The following is a 19,548-nucleotide window of genomic DNA, read 5'->3' on the forward strand; positions in this document are numbered from 1 at the left end:
CAGAGCCTGTCGTAACGCAGCATTTTCATTGCATAGTTGTTGCAATTCCTGAGCTTGTTGCTGAATCGTTGTCAGAAGAGATTGATCAGGATCTGCAGCCGCCGCCACTGTGTCATCCATGGTGTTTGAGGACGTCGGAATGGTTTGGCGCTGCAATCTGTCACGACTCATGTGCTGCTTGCACCTGGAATTTGCAGATCTAGTGGCGTGGGTCTTCAGTGTTCGGCTTTGGCCCAAAAAGGGGCGACTCTTTCTGGTAGCCACGGTGCTGTAGGCAATGGGGACGCCAAGAACAGACCGTGCCCTTCAGAAAATAGCGCCAGAGGGAAAAAAAACCTTTAAAAAAGGGGAAAAAACCTCTAAACAGAAAGATTCCTGAAAACAAGGACAAAAGAACAGGAATCAAAAAGAACAAAATTCAGGTAACACAGAAATGACGAAATCCAGAACCAAAAGGCAAGGAAATCATGAGCGAAGACACTATCCGAACAGAAAGTGTTGCAGCGCAAAGACAAGAAGAAAACACATCCCTTAAATACCAAAAAACAGGAAGTGACCTACAGGAAGTAAAAGGACACCATCTTAGACAGGGAAAATTACATAGAACAGAATAGAGTAGGAACCATTGAGAACAGGGAACAAGGAATGCTGGGAAGAAAAAGGTAACCTGGGAAGGGGGAAAAGACATAAAGGAAGGTACAACAAAAAGACCCAAGAAAGAAGAAAAGAAAAAAGAAGGAGCAAGAACAGGTAAGAGGGGTCAGGAGTCCCCAAAAATGCAGTGAGGAAAAGCAGAGCGAGGCCCCATGCCAATTCTGGGGCCTCGTAATGTGCATGAAAGGCTGGGGGCGCGCCGTGTTTTGGAAACGCGCTGCGCGGCCCGAGCCGAACGCCCGGCTTGCGCCGAACACTTGGCTCGCGCCGCACCACGCGGCGCGACAGGAGGTCTGCTGACTACAGGAGGCCTCCATACCCGTGAGTGCCCATAGTCGCTATAGGGCCACAATTTGCGACCCACCTCATTAATATTAATGAGGTGGTTCTTTGCGACCCCATATCGACTCGCAGACGGTGTCTGAGACACCGTTCTGCGTAGCAAATTGCGAGTTGCAATTTGCGAGTCGCTCGGACTCGCAAATTGCAAGTCGCAATTTGCCAACTTCCTACATCTGGCCCTTAATCTTAGAGTGGATGCTTTATTTTGAAAATAATGCCAGAACGTTTGTTTAAGCGTACTCAAATCTGAGTCTACCAATAATCACTTAGACAACATTTCAATGAAGCCTATTAGAGTATTACTGGAAATGTGATTTCATAATGGTTGTTCTCTGACTTACAAATCCTTTTCATATTAAAATGTAACAGGAAATCAAATTTTTACTGCAATGCACTCAAAAACCTAGACTTTTAATTATTTTTGGAAACTCTACCTTGGGTCCTTATAAACCTAAATAAACATTAAGTTAAATTAAATGAATCAGTTATCTCAAATATTACTGCTTTTGTTTTTTTCAAATTCTTTCTAAGAATCCCAGTAAAAGAATAATGGCATCCTTCATAAGAATGATGGTCAAAATTGCTTTAAGAACATGATTGCTAGACAAATGTATTTTCCGTATAAATAAAAAAAATGTTCTTCTTATTACAAAATATGGGCCATTTAAGTCCAACGCAAGACCATCCATTACCCTTTGGAATCAGTCCTGTTATAGCGGTTGATAATGGCACTCCCTTAACCAGATCAACATTAAATTTAGGGGCATATTTATACTTGTTTCGCCAAATTTGCGTCATTTTTTTTAACGCAAATTTGGTGCAAAACTAACTCCATATTTATACTTTGGATGGAGTTAAAGTCATTTTTTGGACGTGGAAACCTACCTTGCGTCAATAACATGCAAGATAGGCGTTCCAGTGCAAAAAATGACTCTACGGCCTTAGCCTCATATTTATCCCCGTGCTAAAATCACGCATGTGGGGAAGAGGGGTCGAATCATAATGCAAAGCTTGCTTTGCACCATTATTTAACGCCTGTGTCAGGGCAGGTGTTAGGGGACCTGTGAGCCTATTTCCACGGTGAAACATCATGGAATAAACCCACAGGTGTCCTCCCCAGGGACACCCCCATACACCCAGGGGACCCCATCCCAGCCCTGAAATGGACCTCCCTACATGGCACTGGATGCAATGGCCATGTCCAGAGGGCCCTGCTCCCCTATGCTGGCCATTGGGGTGGTTGGCATGACTCCTGTCTTTTCTAAGATAGGAGTCATGTGGTATGGATGGTTATGTGTCAGAAAATGACGCTAGGCTGGTTAGAATCTTTTTTTTTTACTCTAACCTGCCTAACATCATTGTTTGGTGCAAAACCCCCTTCTCCCATACAGCCCCCCCCCACCCCTTTGTGCTGGCTTGCACCATTTATAAACATGGTGCCCAGCTGGCGCTCAAGAATGGTGCAAGCCGGTGCAAAACATTTTGATGCAAAGCTGCCTTAGTGCTTTTTTGCACCAAAAAGTATAAATATGCCACTTAGTGACTTTTTAGAAACACTGATGCCCAAATTTATACTTTTTTTGCACTGCATTTGCATCATTTTTTGACGCAAAAGCGGTGCAAACCTACAAATTACAATTATATTTTGTAAGTTTGCGCCATTTTTGCGTAAAAAATGATGCAAATGCGGTGCAAAAAAAGTATAAATATAGGCATTAATCTTCACCTAAGCAGCGAAGCATAGCACAGTGGATGAACAGATACTTTTTTGAGCTGTGTTACGAAGGCTATCAAACGCAAATGACTTTTAGAGTTTTTGACCTAAATTGTTTCAGTAATGCAGGTTATGTTTGAAAATGTGGCTATGCCATGGAATTGCACAGGCTGGGACTTTTTTAGGAGCACGTGTTGCAGTACATGTTAGCGTAGTTTGAATATGGCCCCTTTGATGTATTTGTCACTGCAGTCAACCAAGTGCAATGATACGGTTTCAAAGGTGATCTGACTAAGCACAGATGCAGCCTTCTAGCACAAGAGGAATACAGGCCCTCCTCTCGGTTAGAATGATGACTGGCTCTGAGACTGGAGATCTTTGAAGATGGGTGATGAGTTTCTTTGACAGGCCTGTGCTGTGCTGTGCCTGCTGTGCAGACTATGGCTGCCAAGTGCTTTCCAGGCAAGGCAGCCTGCATGATTCTCAGTAGAATGATACAATAGTGGCAAATTTTGTCATGCATACCATTCCTATGGTTATGCAGGAGTCACTTGCCTTCATATGATTTGTACAGTACTGGAGGATGCAATTGTCATTCATAGGTCTTTGTGTTTCTTGTAGTCCTCGCATATAGGTATGGAGGAATGTCTTTAACAAATGCTTGGAGGAGCTAAGTATGAGTTAGGATTATTTACTATTTAGGCTCATAAAGGCATCCACCATGCAGGGCCTCCTGGTGTGCATCAGGAAATCGCGCATCACTCTTTCATTTTGGGAGTTTGGAAAAAAAGGATAATGAATTGGACAGTGTCTGCTTGCAGTGCAAATACTGAGGTTTTTACGTATAACACAAATAAAGCACCCCCACTGCTCAAGTATTTGTTATGAAGGTATTTCTTACCAGTTTGCTTTGCTTACAAAGAGGAATCTACAAAATGTTGGGTCCTAAATCTTGCTTTATCATGCACATTATATGGAAATGTCATTTGCTTTCAAAATCTTTATTTTATATAAATACATTGAACATCTGAAAAACAAAGTTATTTCCATTGCACTGATGATATTGCACTGCCAAAAACACAATAGAAAGGTCAGCGTATTCTTCAACAGTCACAAATTGTTGAACAGGTTCAGTTCAAAGAAACTCAGACAAAATGGACAAACCACCCAACTCTTCTCCTAGGGGACCACACACTGGAAACTTTAGAAGGAAACTGCAGGAGCAACGTTTATGGCCCTTAGATTTTATATTTTGTGAATTTACTGTGTATTAGAACATTGGAATGTTGAGAGCTCCATTAAAGACAGTGGGGTGGCACCAAGCTTATAATGGCTGGCAAAAGCTCGGAGCTCCAACATTCCAATATTTGTTTTCATGTTTCTTTCATTTTAATTGACTACCCTGAGTGGGTTTTAATAGCCTTATAGCCCTCTGCCTCGGGCTACACCATTTATTAAAGGCCCTCTCACTCGTTATTGGTCCTCACCTACAACTCAGACCTATAACTCGGGTTCAGGGCATTTTACAACCATTGTAGCCCTTGGCAGCGGGCTACAATTCTATAGCAAATGTTTGTTAGCACTATTAAATACGAGAGTCTTTATAAACACATTCAATGTAAAACCTTAAAGTAATTTTTGGCTAGGGTATGTTATGCCCTGGTGTGTTATGGTAGGTGACATATTATGCCTTTGTATGCTATATAATATTTTAGAGTTGCTACCTCCACCTAGGTACCACAGGTGAGGGGGCATAAAAAGGCAATTAGCTCCCTCCTCTCTTCACCGAGTCAGCTAAAGAAAAGTATAAAGACATAAATAAATAGTTTTCTTTCAACTTTTCTTTGCCGGATGGGGCTTCCTATCCAGCAAAAGCATAGGCAGGGGCCAGGACAAACATGTCAGAACCGGCTACTTCAGAACAGACTAAAGGAGCAGCATTAGAGAATGGAGATGTTTTCTTCACCCTATCTTTCAGGTGAGAAACAGCTCCTTCTCCCTCAGTGCCCTATGCATTCACCTGGGCTTGCCCTTAGTCTTAAGACAGGGTTGCGACCAGCGGTGGCTCCTCCGTTAGGGCGGAGGAGGGTCACCCCCCCTTGCCAGCAGCAGCCGCTGCAAAACCGTTAACAAACAAATCGATAATAAACCATGTTTATTATCTTTCCGTTTGTTAAAGGGGCAAGGCATTGGGGATGGCGAGGATGAGGGGAGTGCACTGTGCACTCCCCTCAGTGCACATGTATGTTTGGCCAGCCGTCTCAGGCCGGCCAAGCACACATGCGCAGTAGGCTCTCTCCAGCCCAGCACTGTGTTGCCTGGAGAGAGCAGGCACAGGATCCGAGTCGGCCTGGAAGCGCCCTGGCTGGGCGCTCCCAGTCAATCCTGATGGTCCTCTGACCAGCATCAGGATTGGCCGCGGGGCAGGCTGGGAGCCTGTGGCTGTAGCGATGGGAGAAAGAGGAATGGCACAGCTGCTGATCAGGTACATTAAAAAAAAAAAAATGTGATTCAATTTTAACCCCTCCTACACCCCACCCCCATGTGCCACACTCGCCCCTTCCCTGGTGAGCGCAGCGAGTTGCGACTGGTTGCGACCCACTGCACTCCAGGGTACAGGGGACTGGCAGCACAAAATGCTGAAGTTGCAGACCTTTAATAGTATCTATAGCCCACAAGGGGTGCATTCTGATTGGCTGGCTAACTCCCAGTGTTCCATCCAAGGGTCTAACAAATGTTAAAGTATTCTTTAATTTTCCACTGCATCATACAGGATAACAAACAGTCCTACTGAATCATAAAATCGTGCTACATTAAATGTTCTTGCTCTTACAGGTCTCTCAAGATATGCACCGCACATCCTTTTAATTATGAATGTAAAAAAGCATTATTTGCCTTCAAATTAGAGTTAGAGTTCAGCAGATGTGGTTATTCGTCATAAACGTGACTGATATCCTGTCCACTGTATTACGATTCCCATAGGATATAATGGAATCATAATACGGCATACAGGATATTCATCAGGTTTTTGTCGGAGTAACCCTGTGTGCCAAATCCTAAACCAGGCTACTGTAGGAGAAAATGAAAATTTGCACAAGGGATGGGGTGTACATGGGTCACTGCAAATTTACTGCTGTCTCGCTGGATTCAAAGGACTTTAAAGAAGCACACAACATAGCACGAGTTTCAACTCAAAGCTACACTCCTTTTTTCAAAATGAGTGTAAATGATCTTAGCATCTTTCAGAAACACAAAAATAGAGTAAAACAGAAAATATTGTATCGACTAGAGGTAGTGGAAACTTCAGTAGAGGAGTCATGAGTGGGCCTTGTTACGCTCAATGATTATGGTGCGCTTAAACAAAGTTAACTCACGTTTCCCATGTAGACAGAATACATTCTTGCGCTAAAAGAGATTGTTGCAGAGGGATGGAAAAGAAGTGTGTCTCCCTGTGTTGTTAATGCAGAAGTTTTCCATGTGGAATGTTGTGTTAGAACATATAGCCAAGTAAGGGGAAATGAGTTAAATTATAACATATAAGGGGTTATGTTAAAATATAGAACCTACAAACTGAAATTAATTTTTTCAGCATGAATTGATGCAGAATGGCAACATAAGCAGAAAAGCAGGTTATGTAAATGAGTTAGTCCACAAACTCATAGACTGCTATCAGTTTATTTGTTGACCCTCATTGTAAGCTACCCACCATGTTAGTGTAGGCTCTGGAAATCCTGTTACTTCTACTTCCAGGGTGACTGGAGAGCCTTCCTTAACAGTGGCATTGGACAGGAGCTTGGAGAAGGTGGGTGACTGCCCTGAAAGGCTAGTCATGCTGGTCTTTTCTGATGCCCTTCTGGTTTCCTCCTGGGGCACTGTCAGCCTCGGAGAGCTTCTCTGAAGGTCTGATTGAAACACGAGACCTGAGAATACATCAGGGGAGGTAGGCTGTCGGTCAGTGCTGTTAGTACAGGGATTAGAGGCATGCAACGGGTTCTGTGTTTCTCGCATGCTTTTCTGAATAGTGTGATGTTGCAGATGAGTCTCATGCACTTCACTCTTCATGCTGTATGCAGAGTTTGCTTTTAGTGTCCCAGGGATAGCATGGGAAGCAGTGGTGGAGGCAGAAGCAGCAGGCGGGTGCGGAACACAAGGAGATTCAATTCTAAACTTAGGGTGGAACCCAAGAGGTGGGGAATAAAAACTCTCAAAATAACTTGAAGTTTTTTCCCTTTTGTTATCTGTCGTGTCAGCGAAAGCAACAGGTGTTACAAGTTCAGACTGCTCCACCATTTGTTTACTGCCACTGTTTATCTGTATCTGCATGCTGTAGGAGCTGACATGCAGGCTCTGGGAGCTGCAGCATGGCTGCTCCTCTTGCTCGGTTTCTGAGTGCAGCAGGTTGGATTCAGGAGTTTCAGAAAGCGGAGGCAAAGACATGTCGTCTGGTGATATGCACTCATATTCATCACCAGATGGTGTTTCTTCTGCCAACAGCTCAATTGGCAAATCCCCACCTTCAGTGATTACACTCCCTTCTTTCAAGCAGGATGCAATGCATTGATCAATATCTTCTTTAAGGGAATATGACACTCCTTGCAAGTTCTTCAGATCCTTAGAAGTAAAACATAAAAGATGCAATGAATGGTGATATCATCCAGCCTAGCCGGGTAGACAGTCTTATATCACAAAGAGAACAGCATATATATTTAGACATTTATTTATTTATTTAGTCAACATATTTATATCATGCTTCTGCATAATAAGGCGATAGTGCGCTGCACAGTACACTAAAAACTACTGGGCATTGACATGGGAAGCATTTTTTTTTAACACAAAACTTATTGCATTTTCAATTTTTCACATATAGAGACATATACCTTACATTATAATAACGGTGATAATATAAGTCATTTGTCACATTACAACTTGTGCTGCACATTTTTAGATGTTGTTCCTTGCATCACCGTGCAAACAAATAACACAAATGCAAGTATAACTGTAAGCTCAGTACCCTCCCTCCACCCCAAACAACTGCCTGTCGTTTACGTGATTTGTATGTGGTGGCGTGGAGAAGTCATCCTTGTAGGGGCTTTAAAAGCATATAAAGAAAACTGGACGGCTGCACCAATATGTCTATTTGTGAGCTATTGTCTAACTGTGGGACAGATGGGGAGTGCTGCCTGGAGCCCAGGCAGGTGCACGTACACAATACCGATTAGGTGGGGTATTAAAGGACATGCGGTGAGAAATGCGTGTGTATCGCAGTGTAGGGCTACTGCGAATGGAAGGACACTGAGGTATCTTAGTGACCACTGTCCACCTCGCTTTCCTTCACATTGATTTTTTCTAGTAAAGTGTCCCATTCCGTAGCTGTTGGCTGCTTCCGGTACCCTCTGTATTCCTCTCGGCAAATTGCATCACTTTCTGCTACCCCCACTGTGCGATCTCCTCTCTCATTCGGAGAACCGAGAGGAGCTGCGAGGATTTCCAATGTTGTGTCAGCAAACGTCTGGCCAGTTATAGAGACAGGTTCACAAAACCAGGAGACACCTTGGCTGTCATAGGTCCGGGATATAAACCCAGAATACAGTGCTCTAGTGGACACCAATGGTCATGCCCCGTCAAAACTGATAACACTTCCCCTACCTAGGTCCAATAATTCGCAAGTGCAGAGCAGGACCATAACATATGTACCAGGTCTGCACTCAGCATGTAACACCTGCAGCAGGACGCTGAGGGGAATATCAAGTTTATTTTATTTGACTGGAATATAGAAAACTGTATAAATTTGAACAGTGTATTATGCAAGATTTGTTTCAGATTTTGTAACAGGAAGGACCATTCTTTGTCACTTACCACCCTGTTAATGTCAAGCTCCCATCTGCGTCTGAGTGAGTCTAGGGGAATCCCACAGTGAACTCGGAGTCCACTATTTATACATTTAACCAAGTGTCTACCATGTCCCATGGTGTGTAGTGCTTTTAGCAATTCACGTGTTTAAGGTGTATTCCCATCCGGAGACCAATTGCGATGAACATATCCAAATATGCTAGCATGGGTTAAGAATAGGGTGTCCGACAATCCGTGAGCCTGAGCAAACTTGAGATGGGGCATTCATATTCTATCTTCAAAAAGGGAACCCACAGTCAACTCTATTCCCTGATCCCAAGGACGTAGCATCCAAGAGTAAAAAGGCCACACAGGGGTATATTAGGGATGTACAGTACAGGTGAATGTGTATATCTCATAGCTAGCCTCCAATAAGAAAAGGAGATTCTTGGAAATAAGGGGCCGCTGGTGGGTGAAGAGAAACCCGGCAGATCAATTTGTGTAGGTGTCCGCTATAGAGCATGTGAGTATTACAACCAATTTCTTCTAAGTTATAGCCCGCCAACCAATACGCCATCCATTGCAATTGACCCGCTATGCAGTAGGATTTCAGGTCAGGGGCACTCATAACCACCCTTGTCTGGTGGTAATTTTAGTTTTCACAGGCTAATTCTACGACGCCAGTGCCCCATATCAGGTCTGTTAATAGAGTAGTTAACATTGCGTATATTCAAGGTGGAACCAATATTGGTAAATGTACAAAGTAATATAATTAATGAGGAAGGAGAACTATTTTGGACAATGCCAGCCGTCCCACCACTGATAAGGAAAGGGTTGTCAAAAACATTAACTTGCTATCGCAATGAGACAATTGGTCGGCCTAAGCTGCCATCTAGGAGATCGTGTGGCCTACAGTACACTTGCATCCCGTGCAGCATCCTGAATGTGACCAGTGGGGCATCATAAAGTTAGCTAAAAGAAAACGCATGGAATTTAGTTGCATGTATCTGTAGACCTGACAGGTCATCATATTCGGACATTAGGTGTGCCACTTCATCAAGATGATCACACAGGTCCTTGAAGTACAGGACCATATCATCCGCATAAAGGGATATCGCAAGGAGTGATCGGTCAGCATAGATTCCCCAACCCTAGCCTTTTAATGGAAGTATTGAGCAAGAGGTTCCACCATTAAGACAAACAGTAGTGGGCACTGTGGACACCCCTGTCTGGTGCTTCGTGATACTCAGTACGGGGCTGAGATGTGAGATCCAGTTTTGGCTCTCACTGTGAGACCTGAATAAAGTAATTGCACCCAACGGATATACAATAGGGGTATGCTATAAGCGGTAAGTGCTGACAGAATTAAATCCTGACTAAGGGAATCATGTGGACTATGCTCATGGACTCCGTCCATGACATGAAACAATGTACGTATATTTAAGGAGATGCAGAGACGGGGGATGAATCCACATTGATCAACATGCAACAAACGTGGAAGCAACAGGAGCAATTGGCGCACCAGGACCTTACTAAGAATCTTATATTCTGTGTTCAAGAGGCAGAGGAGCCTATAGGAGAACATCTCAGTGCATGGTCTACCAGGCTTAAGAAGGGATGTTACCAATGCTTCCGGGGTCGAAGGAGAGAGCATACCCTTCTCCAGAGTGACGTTATAAAGTTTAACAAGCTGAGGGGTTAAACTTGTAGCATAAGTAGAATATAATTCCACTGGTAACCCGTCAGTAACAGGTATTTTATTCCAGGCTAATGCTTTAATGGCACCACATATCTCATTCATGGAAATGGGAGCTATTAGGGTTTCAGAATCAGGGGCTTCTACCTGGGGGAGCGTTAGCCGGGTAAGATAGGATGTTATTGATGTTGTGTTGCCAATGGACGGTGTAGTATATACTTCTGTGTAATAATCTCAAAATGTATTATTTATCCCCAATTGAGTACGAACCGGGCCACAAGTCAGTGTATTTATGAGGAGAATAGGGTTGGGTGAAAACATGTATTTAATCAGGCAGGCAAGGAGGATACCTGATCTGTCCGCCTCATTCCAATAACTCAGTGTATGTCACTTGTGCATCTTGGAGCTGGGGAGTATCTTCTTGATTTTGTGCAGCCACTCATTCCAGAGGGCCTAAGCGATTTTCCACATGGGTGAGTTCCCACATGACCTCCCACCTGGCACCCACTAATGTTTGTGTGGAGGCACCCCTTACCACTACCTTAAAGGCTTCCCATTCAATCAGTTCAGATGAGGCAATTCCGGAGTTGCCCGTGAAATGTGTGTTAATGGTTGTTGCCAATGCATCACAGAACACAATGTCTTCCAACAACAGCAGCTGGAGTCGGCATGTGAGGATTGGTGCCGGAATGCGGCCCCATGTCAGTGTTATATCTAATGGATTATGATCGGACAGTGCCTTTCCCAAGTATGTGGCATGGGTAACCTGGGGTTGGAGAGATGAGGTGCAGAGGAACTTGCCAAGGTGGGAATGCAATGGATATGGTTAAGAGTAGAATGAGTACTCCCTCATTCCTATGTTGCGGCTGCACCAGACAACAATGAGGTCCCAGCATTCTGCCCATTGTGGCAGGGCCTTGGCTTGTTGGGTTGGGCCTGCACGTGGCAAGGGGGTGGACTAATAGGGTGGCCATCACTGCGTTACAATCCCTTCCTAATATCCAGGGAAGATGTGCTCAGGCAGCAGGACATAACAACCCTGTGTTGATTTTTTATTTCTGGTGTAAAAAGCAAACTCCTGGACTCATCCAAATCACTGCCCCTCTAGCACATGCTGAATATGAAGTGTGGAAAAGCTGGCACCTATTTGTTTAATAGTTTTTGTGCTTCCAACAGTGTGAGGTATGTCTCTTGAAGACAAGTGATGTGTGCTTTTCTTCTCTGTAATTGTGCCAGTACCCTGTGGCGCTTGTGCAGCAAGCCCAACCCACGGATGTTCCAGGTGAGTATTTTATAAGCTCACTGTGCAGTAGCCATAGCTTCATGGGAAATAACAGGAGTAGCCAGTCTCCTGCTGATGACAATGCCGAACAATATTACAATATCAGTGTTGGGGGTTACCTTTTCACTGTAACTTCCCTAATTCATGGTCCAGTGAGTGAAATTTGTTTGACCAAAGAAATCCTTGTGCATATGTTTATGGGGGTATAGCATGTGAGCTGGATTGTATAGGATGCCAACTAAGTAGCCTGTATTGAAGGCCAAAGGTGAGCCCGGACCCAGACCTGTACTATTACAGAATTATGAATGCATGACAGGGTGAGACTGTGTGGATATTACTCATTCAATAGTCTCTGTTCAGAGATGAAGATGCGGTGAGAGCAAGGGAGCACCAGTTACATTACAACTGGGTGAGCTCTAAAAGACCAATGTAACAGTATGTCAAAACTTGTCATCATTTAACCTACAGAAATCCTCTTGGCAAAGTATACTCACAGTCCCATAACCCTACAAGTCATTGGCCGTTTGCGGCATTTTTGATGGAAAAAGTGCCATACTGGCATCCATTTCTGAGGCACCACCTCCCGATGAGCTAGAGCTGGAGCGGCGCGCTGTGGTCAGTAGTGCAGCTGTCGAGAGTAGGGCTGTTCTTTGACTTTCCTTGGCCTGTTGAGGGGATGGTCCAGATTGTGTGTGAGTTTCTGCAGCCCCTTTGCAATGGCGGCACTGGGACCGGTGCCGGGAAACCGGAGGAGGGGGCCGCAAGTGGCTTTATTTCTGGGAATCCGGTATGTTATGGTCCATCCATACGCTCATAGCTTCAGGAGTATCGAAGAAGTGGGAGCGTTGCTCATAGAGCTCTTTAAGTTTAGTAGGGAAATGCAATGCATAAGTGAGGCTAGCTGCACAGAGAAGGTTCTTCACTTCCATGAACGAGGAACGCTGGTGCGGCACCACAAGAGTGTAATCTGGGAACAAAGAGACTCATGTGCCTTTGACGATGAGCGGTGCTCTCTCCCTTGACACACAGGTTAGCTGGTCACATTCTCTATAATACAGGATTTTTGCCACAATGAGTCTTGGGGGTGTTCAGGGTATAGGTTTCTTTGTTGGTACGCTTTGTGCCTCTCCACTGTGAAAAAGTCTGAGAGTCCTGTTGGGGACACCACCGTGCGCAACCAGGATTCTATGAATTGTGTTGGGTAAGTACCCTCGGTGCCCTCCAGCATTCCCACAATGTTTATGTTATTGCGGCGTGCCATCTCTTTAACGTACTCAGTGCAATCCTGGAGCTGCTCCACCTGTCTGCGGAACAGTGACACTATAGAGGTTTGTTCTGCTAGGCCTGGTTCTAGCATTGTTAGTGTTTTTTGGGTGTTTGGACAGCGGGTCTAGAATCACAGATCTCCTGTAAGATTAAGGGGGTCATTATGACCCTGGCCTTCTTAAGACCGCTAGGACCGCAGTGGCAGTCGGACTGCCACCAATGTGGTAGTCCAACCTCCACATTACGACTGTGGCAGTAGCGCCACGGTCAGACTGTCAGCACCTCCAGATTATGTGTTTTCATTGGTCTGGCTGTGTTTGCCATCATAGGAGCAGTGACATGAGAAGGCTGGTGGAGACAGGGTTTGGGGGGCCCCATGGGGGCTCCTACACTGCCCATGTACTTAGCATGGGCAGTGCAGGGGAACACCTGGCCAGCACCATCGCAATGTTCAATGTCTGCTTTGCAGACAGTAAACATTGCAACGGGTTCTGGTGCACCCTACGCACTACAGCATTGCTGCCGGCTCTATTATAAGCCAGAGACAATGCTGTAGGCCGTTTCCTGCTGGGCTATTGGACGAAACACCATTTCCACCCACTGTCCCAGTGGGAAACTGTCCCAGTGGGAAGCTTTTCCGTCCGCTGAATTCATAATGACCCTCCCTAGTCTAACTTGTCCACTGGGGGTATCTGTTCCATGGGAGGGTCAAAGTCTGCAGGCATTATCATGGAGGAGCAGTCTGAGGGAGGCGTATGGGGTTGAAACCCCTTATCCTGACCTGGTGTTTTAAGCTTGGTGTGCCCCAAAGTGGCCGCGTGGCACTGTAGTTCCTAGAATGTGGTGCAGTAAATCATGGAGTTTTTACCATAACAAGTTGTGGATCTCAGTGGTATCCTGTGACACAGCCTCGGCGGTCATCTTCTAGATGGGTAGCTGTGTGGAAGTTCATGATGCTTGGAGGACAGAAGCCAGGATTGCGTTTCCAGGTGTAACACAGGAGAATCGATGCTTGAGCCACCAGGGGGCCACAGGTCATTCTTTATTCTGCGGGGGCATAGGCCTCATATTATAACCAGCCATCATGGGTGTTTATAGAGGCTGGTATGGGTGCCAGGTAGTGTAGAGGGTATGCCAGGCTGAGCAACCTGCAGGGGATGAAAAATGGCATGTTAGTCTGGACCCGGCCTTGAGCCCCTTGATGCTATGGGCCCACGGGCCCCTGGAGTGGCTGAAGGCGTCCTCTGGGGTGGAGCCTCAGTGATACCAAACACTGTTGCTGGACGCGGGGGTGCCAAGGCGGTGCCCATACTCCGAGCCATAGCCATAGCCCCCGGCCCCTAGCATGGGACTCCTCTGGTCTCGACTGTGCACATTGCTGCGGTTCTGGGAGCGGCTGCTCTGCGCTCATATGAGTCCCATGCCTGGGATCCCTGACACTCAACTCAGTAAGTTGCGGCATGAGAGGCAGTCATGTGACAGGCCGGAGGTTGGTGAGCCTGCCTGGTCTCTTCTGGGCCAACCGGGTCCTATCGATCTAAGCACCAAGGAGGTGTTGTTTTGTGGTGCAGGCAGCTGTGGCTGTTCATCACCCTCGCACTGCTCAGTAGCAGCCATCACCCAGCTGGGTAGCTTCACTTCTAAGGTCCACTTCGCATGTCCTGATCTGCGGCACATGGTTCAGCGCTGTACGTCGCTGGGCACAGGTTGGTGCCCTGGTATGGTGGGTCACTTTAGTGGCATTTGGATGGCAGTTTATCCAGCCTGATTCATGGTTTTCAGGGGTCCTGGTCCAGGAGTTGCATAATGAAGAGTCCGCCATCATGGACAGTTAGCAACCCTCTCCTCTCCTCCCCTCCGTGGGAAGCATGATAATGCAGGTATAAGTTAAAGAGGATTTTTGAGGTAGTTTCCTGAATGACAGGAATGAGGATTAAATTTAGGACTGCTGGATGGTAGTTCTAGAAGGTTGTCCCAGCACCTCAGAAAGTTTGGTTCTATGTTTAGGAGTTCCTGAATGTAGGTGTTTCCGGTAAAAATAAAATGTCCTTCGTTAACCTGTTAGAATGCCTCAAATGTTGAGCAAGTTTAGCAGTTTATGGAGGAAGCGGTTTAGGGGAATAACTTTATAAGTGAATGAACATATACTGATTTATTTTTAGCTTTTTATGTGAAGCTAATTAACTTTCTTCAGAGTAGGTGAGAAATGGTTGAATGTTCTGGAGGATGATATAAGAATGGCAGATTAATTTAGGACTCCCTTGATAGTGATATGTGAAGATCACATGGAAAATGGTATTATCAAAGCCCACATAAGGGATGACTATTGCGGATGCAGCTTTCTTCAAATGTGCAGGTGAGAATATGTGTGTGATCTGTTTGTGTGAGTGTAGATAAAAATTGTCTGTTTGGCAATTCTGTTAATGTGTGGGAGAAGAGACAGTGTGGCGTTGAATGTGAATCCCCATTACCTTACTGGTGTTGCATGCAATGGACTGAAGCCTTAACCTTAACCAGCAAATATTAATAGAAGGAACATTTTCACTCAAATCAAAATATAATTTGCCATGTATATGGGATTGATTCAGTTGTATTCCTTAGAAAATTGGAAAGGCTGTATTAATGAGCACACTAGCTGATCTGCATATGTAATTGAATTAAAGCTGGAGTACTGACCATTTGCCTTTGATCACCAACTTCTTCCATCGTTGCACCCTCACATGCATTATCCAGACTATGATGGTGCTTCCCATTTTCCACATTGGACATTTCTTGGTTGAAATAACCACATTGTGGTGTGCAAGACCTGTCTCTCTGTCAATGAGAAATAAGCAAGAACTTAGTATCTAAACAAAAATGTCTATACATTCCTACTGTATTTGTTGTTTCCTTGAGGAAATCCAGGTGAAAGTCTATGTGTAAAGTGAAGACAAGTGGGTGATTAATGCATAATTTGCAAGATGTTTGCTAAACGTTAGGCATGCTAGATAAAAGCAATTGGTTTTGTGACAAAAAGTAGTACAAATGCACAAATATTTTGAAAAGTGCATTTTTGTATTGTATGTTATGCAATACTTTGGGCTCAGGAAAATTGATACATGTCATAAATGTTCATTAGTATCATACAATTAAGTACAGAATTTGCACATTTGGCACAAGCGTACATAGAAATACGTAAACCACAAAGTTCCAAGTAAAATATAACTAAGACTTACACACAAATTTTGTTTATGCTTTGTGTATGATATGACTATAAGCTAAATACTCATGACTCATTTGTGTAGGTTTTTGTAGTAGAACAAAAATACATTCTTATTATTAGGGAAATAAAGTGATTGAATCACTTTCACAAATGATTGCAATCCTCTAGTGAAAAGAAGTCTTTAAGCATGCTCGGAACTACTTCATTCATGGTGTATCCCTAAGTACTTGGAGGTCCACAGAGACCCTACAACTGAAAACATTACATGACGACAGATGGTGTGCACCATTTCAAATGTGCAAGTTTAACTGAACTATGATTTTGATCTAAAGTTGATTTGCAAAAGGTGTTTTATAAAATGCACTTTTTCAGTTCTTGTAACCAACAGCAATAAGGTTGTGTTTGAAATGGCCCTTTCTGCAGGGTCACCACCAATCTTTTTGCCTACATCAGCCTGCTTTTCTTTCTGACTCATTTTTGATGAAGTTTAGGATTCTGAGCGCTTTACCACTGCTGACCAGCGCCAAAGTGCACGTGATCTGTACTCTAAGCATGGTAACATTGGCTTCTCGACAATTGGCATATTTAGTTTAATTGTAAGTCCCTAGTAAAGTGCACTATATATGCCAAGGGCCTGTAAATAAAATGCTACTAGTGGGCCTGCAGCTCTGATTGTGCCGCCCACTACAGTAGTCTTTCAAACCAGTCTCAGGCCTGCCACTGCAGAGCCTGTGTGTGCAGTTTTAAACTGCCACTTTGACCTGGCACGTGTACCCACTTGCCAGGCCCAAATCTTCCTTTTTATTACATGTAAGTTACCCCTATGGTAGGCCCGAGTTAAACCTGAAGGCAGGGTGCACTGAATTTAAAAAGTTGGACATTTTTTACTTTTAAGTTTAACATGTCCAGATGTGAAACACCCCTAACTTTGTTTTTTTTCACTGTTGCAAGGCCTATCTCTCCCATAGGATAACATTGGGTTACCTTAAAACATCTTTTAAGTGTAACCTCCAATTGGGTCAAGGTAGAAATATGGAGTTTGGTGTCCCTGGACTCACAATTTCAAATCCCAACTTTTGGTGAAGTCGGATTATAAATTGTAAGTCTGAAAATGCCACTTTTAGGAAGTTTGCATTTTCTTACTTTAACCATTCTGTGACTCTGCCTGTCTCTGAATAAACATGTCTGGTAGATTACATCTGGCTTTGTGTATTCCCTCTAGATAGTCAGACACAAAGGAAGCAGGGGTGTGACATTTGCATACTGAGGGCCCATTACCAGGCTGATGGGCCCTTAACTGGCTTGATGGAGGCGGAGCTTAACACTGCTGCACTTTCACCTGAATAGGGCTGTGCCTCTCTCCACACAAAGGGCTGCATAACCCCCTGTAGAGGGTCTGAAGCCAGGGAGGACATAACAGGGACCTTGTGGACTTCAAAGGAAGGCCTGGATGTTTCTTTCAACTTCCAGAACCAGGGCACCAAAGTATAAATAATGGACCCCAAACCCCACCAGATCAGATCTCTACTGAACCCAAGGACACTCTGGCAGGAATACTGCTGTGCTGCCAGAAGGGACTGCCACTCTGCAACTGCATTACTGTTTTGGCCTATTGTTTGATGTGCTGTAGGAGGGACTGCTACTTTGCTACTTCCTCTACTTTGTTGGCCTGCTGATTCTGTCCTACAGTGAGAAGGACTGAACTTGTTCTCAACATCCTTGCACCCAAGAATCTCCAAGGGCTTGCTTGACCCTTGTTCTTCTGCAGTCTCAGGGGCATTAAAGTCTGCTTGAAACTCTCCTGGTGCTGCTGGATTCTGCCATTTGTGAGTCCCCCCTTTGCCTGATGGTCCCCCCCTCCAGTCCTGCGCCTCAGAAGTTGGTTCTGTAGCTACAAACTTCAAAAAGAGACGCATCGCCTGAGTGCAGCAGAAAAATCAGCGCATCCCATCTCTGACAGTGACTCAGTGGCTACCCAAAGGCAGCAGCTTCTTCTACTAATCGGACTGATGACAACGCTCTGTGCAGCCCAATATTGATACATCACATTCACTTCTATGGAGACTGACAATGATGCATCGCCCTGTGTGTCGCATCATGGCCTCCTCATCAGCACATTGCTCTAAGAAAGGAACTGTTCAACAGACCCTGCGTGGGGTCTGTAGCCGCCTATCCTCCATTGGGGTTCACCTGGATGTTGGATTTGCATCGGTTGCTCGCGATCTAAAGTAACCTTTTTACCGTTATGGACTTCTAAGCACTGTTTTCACATTTAGGGCCTGATTACAACTTTGGAGGACGGTGTTAAACCGTCCCAAAAGTGACGGATATACCACCTACCGTATTACGAGTTCCATAGGATATAATGGACTCGTAATACGGTAGGTGGTATATCCGCCACTTTTGGGACGGTTAAACACCGTCCTCCAAAGTTGTAATAAGGACCTTAATCTTTAATAACTTGTATCTTTACTTCTACTGATTGGATTTTTATTGTTTTGGTCTTGGTTTAATCAGATAACTATTATCTTTTTTCAAAGCTGATGCTGAGTCTTTTTGTGTTGTTTTTTGTTGTGTTGCTACATTTAAGTGTTGCACAAATAATTTACACATTGCCTCTTAATATATGCCTGATTGCTCTGTGCCAAACTACCAGAGGGTGAGCACAGGTTAATTTAGGGAGTGTAACTGAGTTACCCTGACTAGGATTGTGGTACCTGCTTGGACAGGGTGCAAACCTCTGCCAACCAGAGACCCAATTTTAACAGTGGTGATCAGTGGTGAGGATAGGACTTGTGTTTGTGCAGTGCCTTACAGTAATTTGGTGTACACTACTATTCACACTTAAACCAATTTGAATCAATTGTCTCTGATCCCCATTGGCATTTTGTCTCTACTCTCTTCAATTGGCATTTTTAATTTTTCAATTGTTCCTAATTGGTATTTTTTTATTTTTACTCTAAATCATGTCTCTGGCTGGAGGCTCTGCATCTGCACCTGCAAGGATGGAGTTTGAGCTGGCCAAGTTTGATGATTACACTGTGGCCCAGCTAAAGGATTTCTTTAAGGGTTTTGGGCTGCCCGCATGGAGCAAAAAGGCAGAATTGCAAAAGGCACTGAGTGCCTACTCAGAAGCCCATGCTGCACCAAATTATACCTCAGAGGAGACTGAGGAACAGCTGGATGTCAAGGATTATTTGGACCAGGGTCTGAGAAGAGGCCTTGGGCTGCTGTCTATAAATGGGGTGAACAACTTACTCCCAGGAATGAGGGCCCCTTCCAGGACAGGAGCAGCGTGTCACCGAAAGGCCTGCTGGGTACCAGGGTCCATAAGAAGGTATCTGGGAGTGATCCCAAAAAAGTTGGTGCAGGATTCTCCCAGCAGAGTAAGGGGGGTCTAGGGAGACGCATGCAAGTCCCAGGGTAAGGGAAAAGTAAAGGGTTCCCATGTCCCTTCTGAGACAAAGGAGTGAGGTTCTGGCGGGCGATGGCTCTGGGCACCCCATTTCCAACACCACTGCTTTGATTGTTCTCATCTGGGACACAAGCTGGGAGACTCTGTT

At 44.7% G+C, this 19,548-nt stretch overlaps 1 protein-coding gene across 4 annotated transcripts in view; it reads right to left on the reverse strand.

Moving 5' to 3' along the window:
- CCDC141 (coiled-coil domain containing 141) overlaps positions 1-19,548 on the reverse strand; it is a 646,235-nt gene that overhangs the window by 18,230 nt on the left and 608,457 nt on the right. For 3 of the 4 annotated variants that reach the window (XM_069225436.1, XM_069225434.1, XM_069225435.1), the window contains exons 23-24: positions 15,460-15,597; positions 3,649-7,321 (exon numbers count right to left, since the gene is read on the reverse strand). In XM_069225436.1, the coding sequence (XP_069081537.1) occupies positions 6,380-7,321; positions 15,460-15,597 (1,080 nt within the window). In that variant the 3' untranslated portion in view covers positions 3,649-6,379. Of the gene's footprint in view, positions 1-3,648; positions 7,322-15,459; positions 15,598-19,548 lie in introns of those variants that run through there. The other variant, XM_069225437.1, reaches the window with a different exon arrangement.

This window comes from Pleurodeles waltl, chromosome 3_1 (genome assembly GCF_031143425.1).
Source record: "Pleurodeles waltl isolate 20211129_DDA chromosome 3_1, aPleWal1.hap1.20221129, whole genome shotgun sequence".
Lineage (NCBI taxonomy): Eukaryota > Metazoa > Chordata > Amphibia > Caudata > Salamandridae > Pleurodeles > Pleurodeles waltl.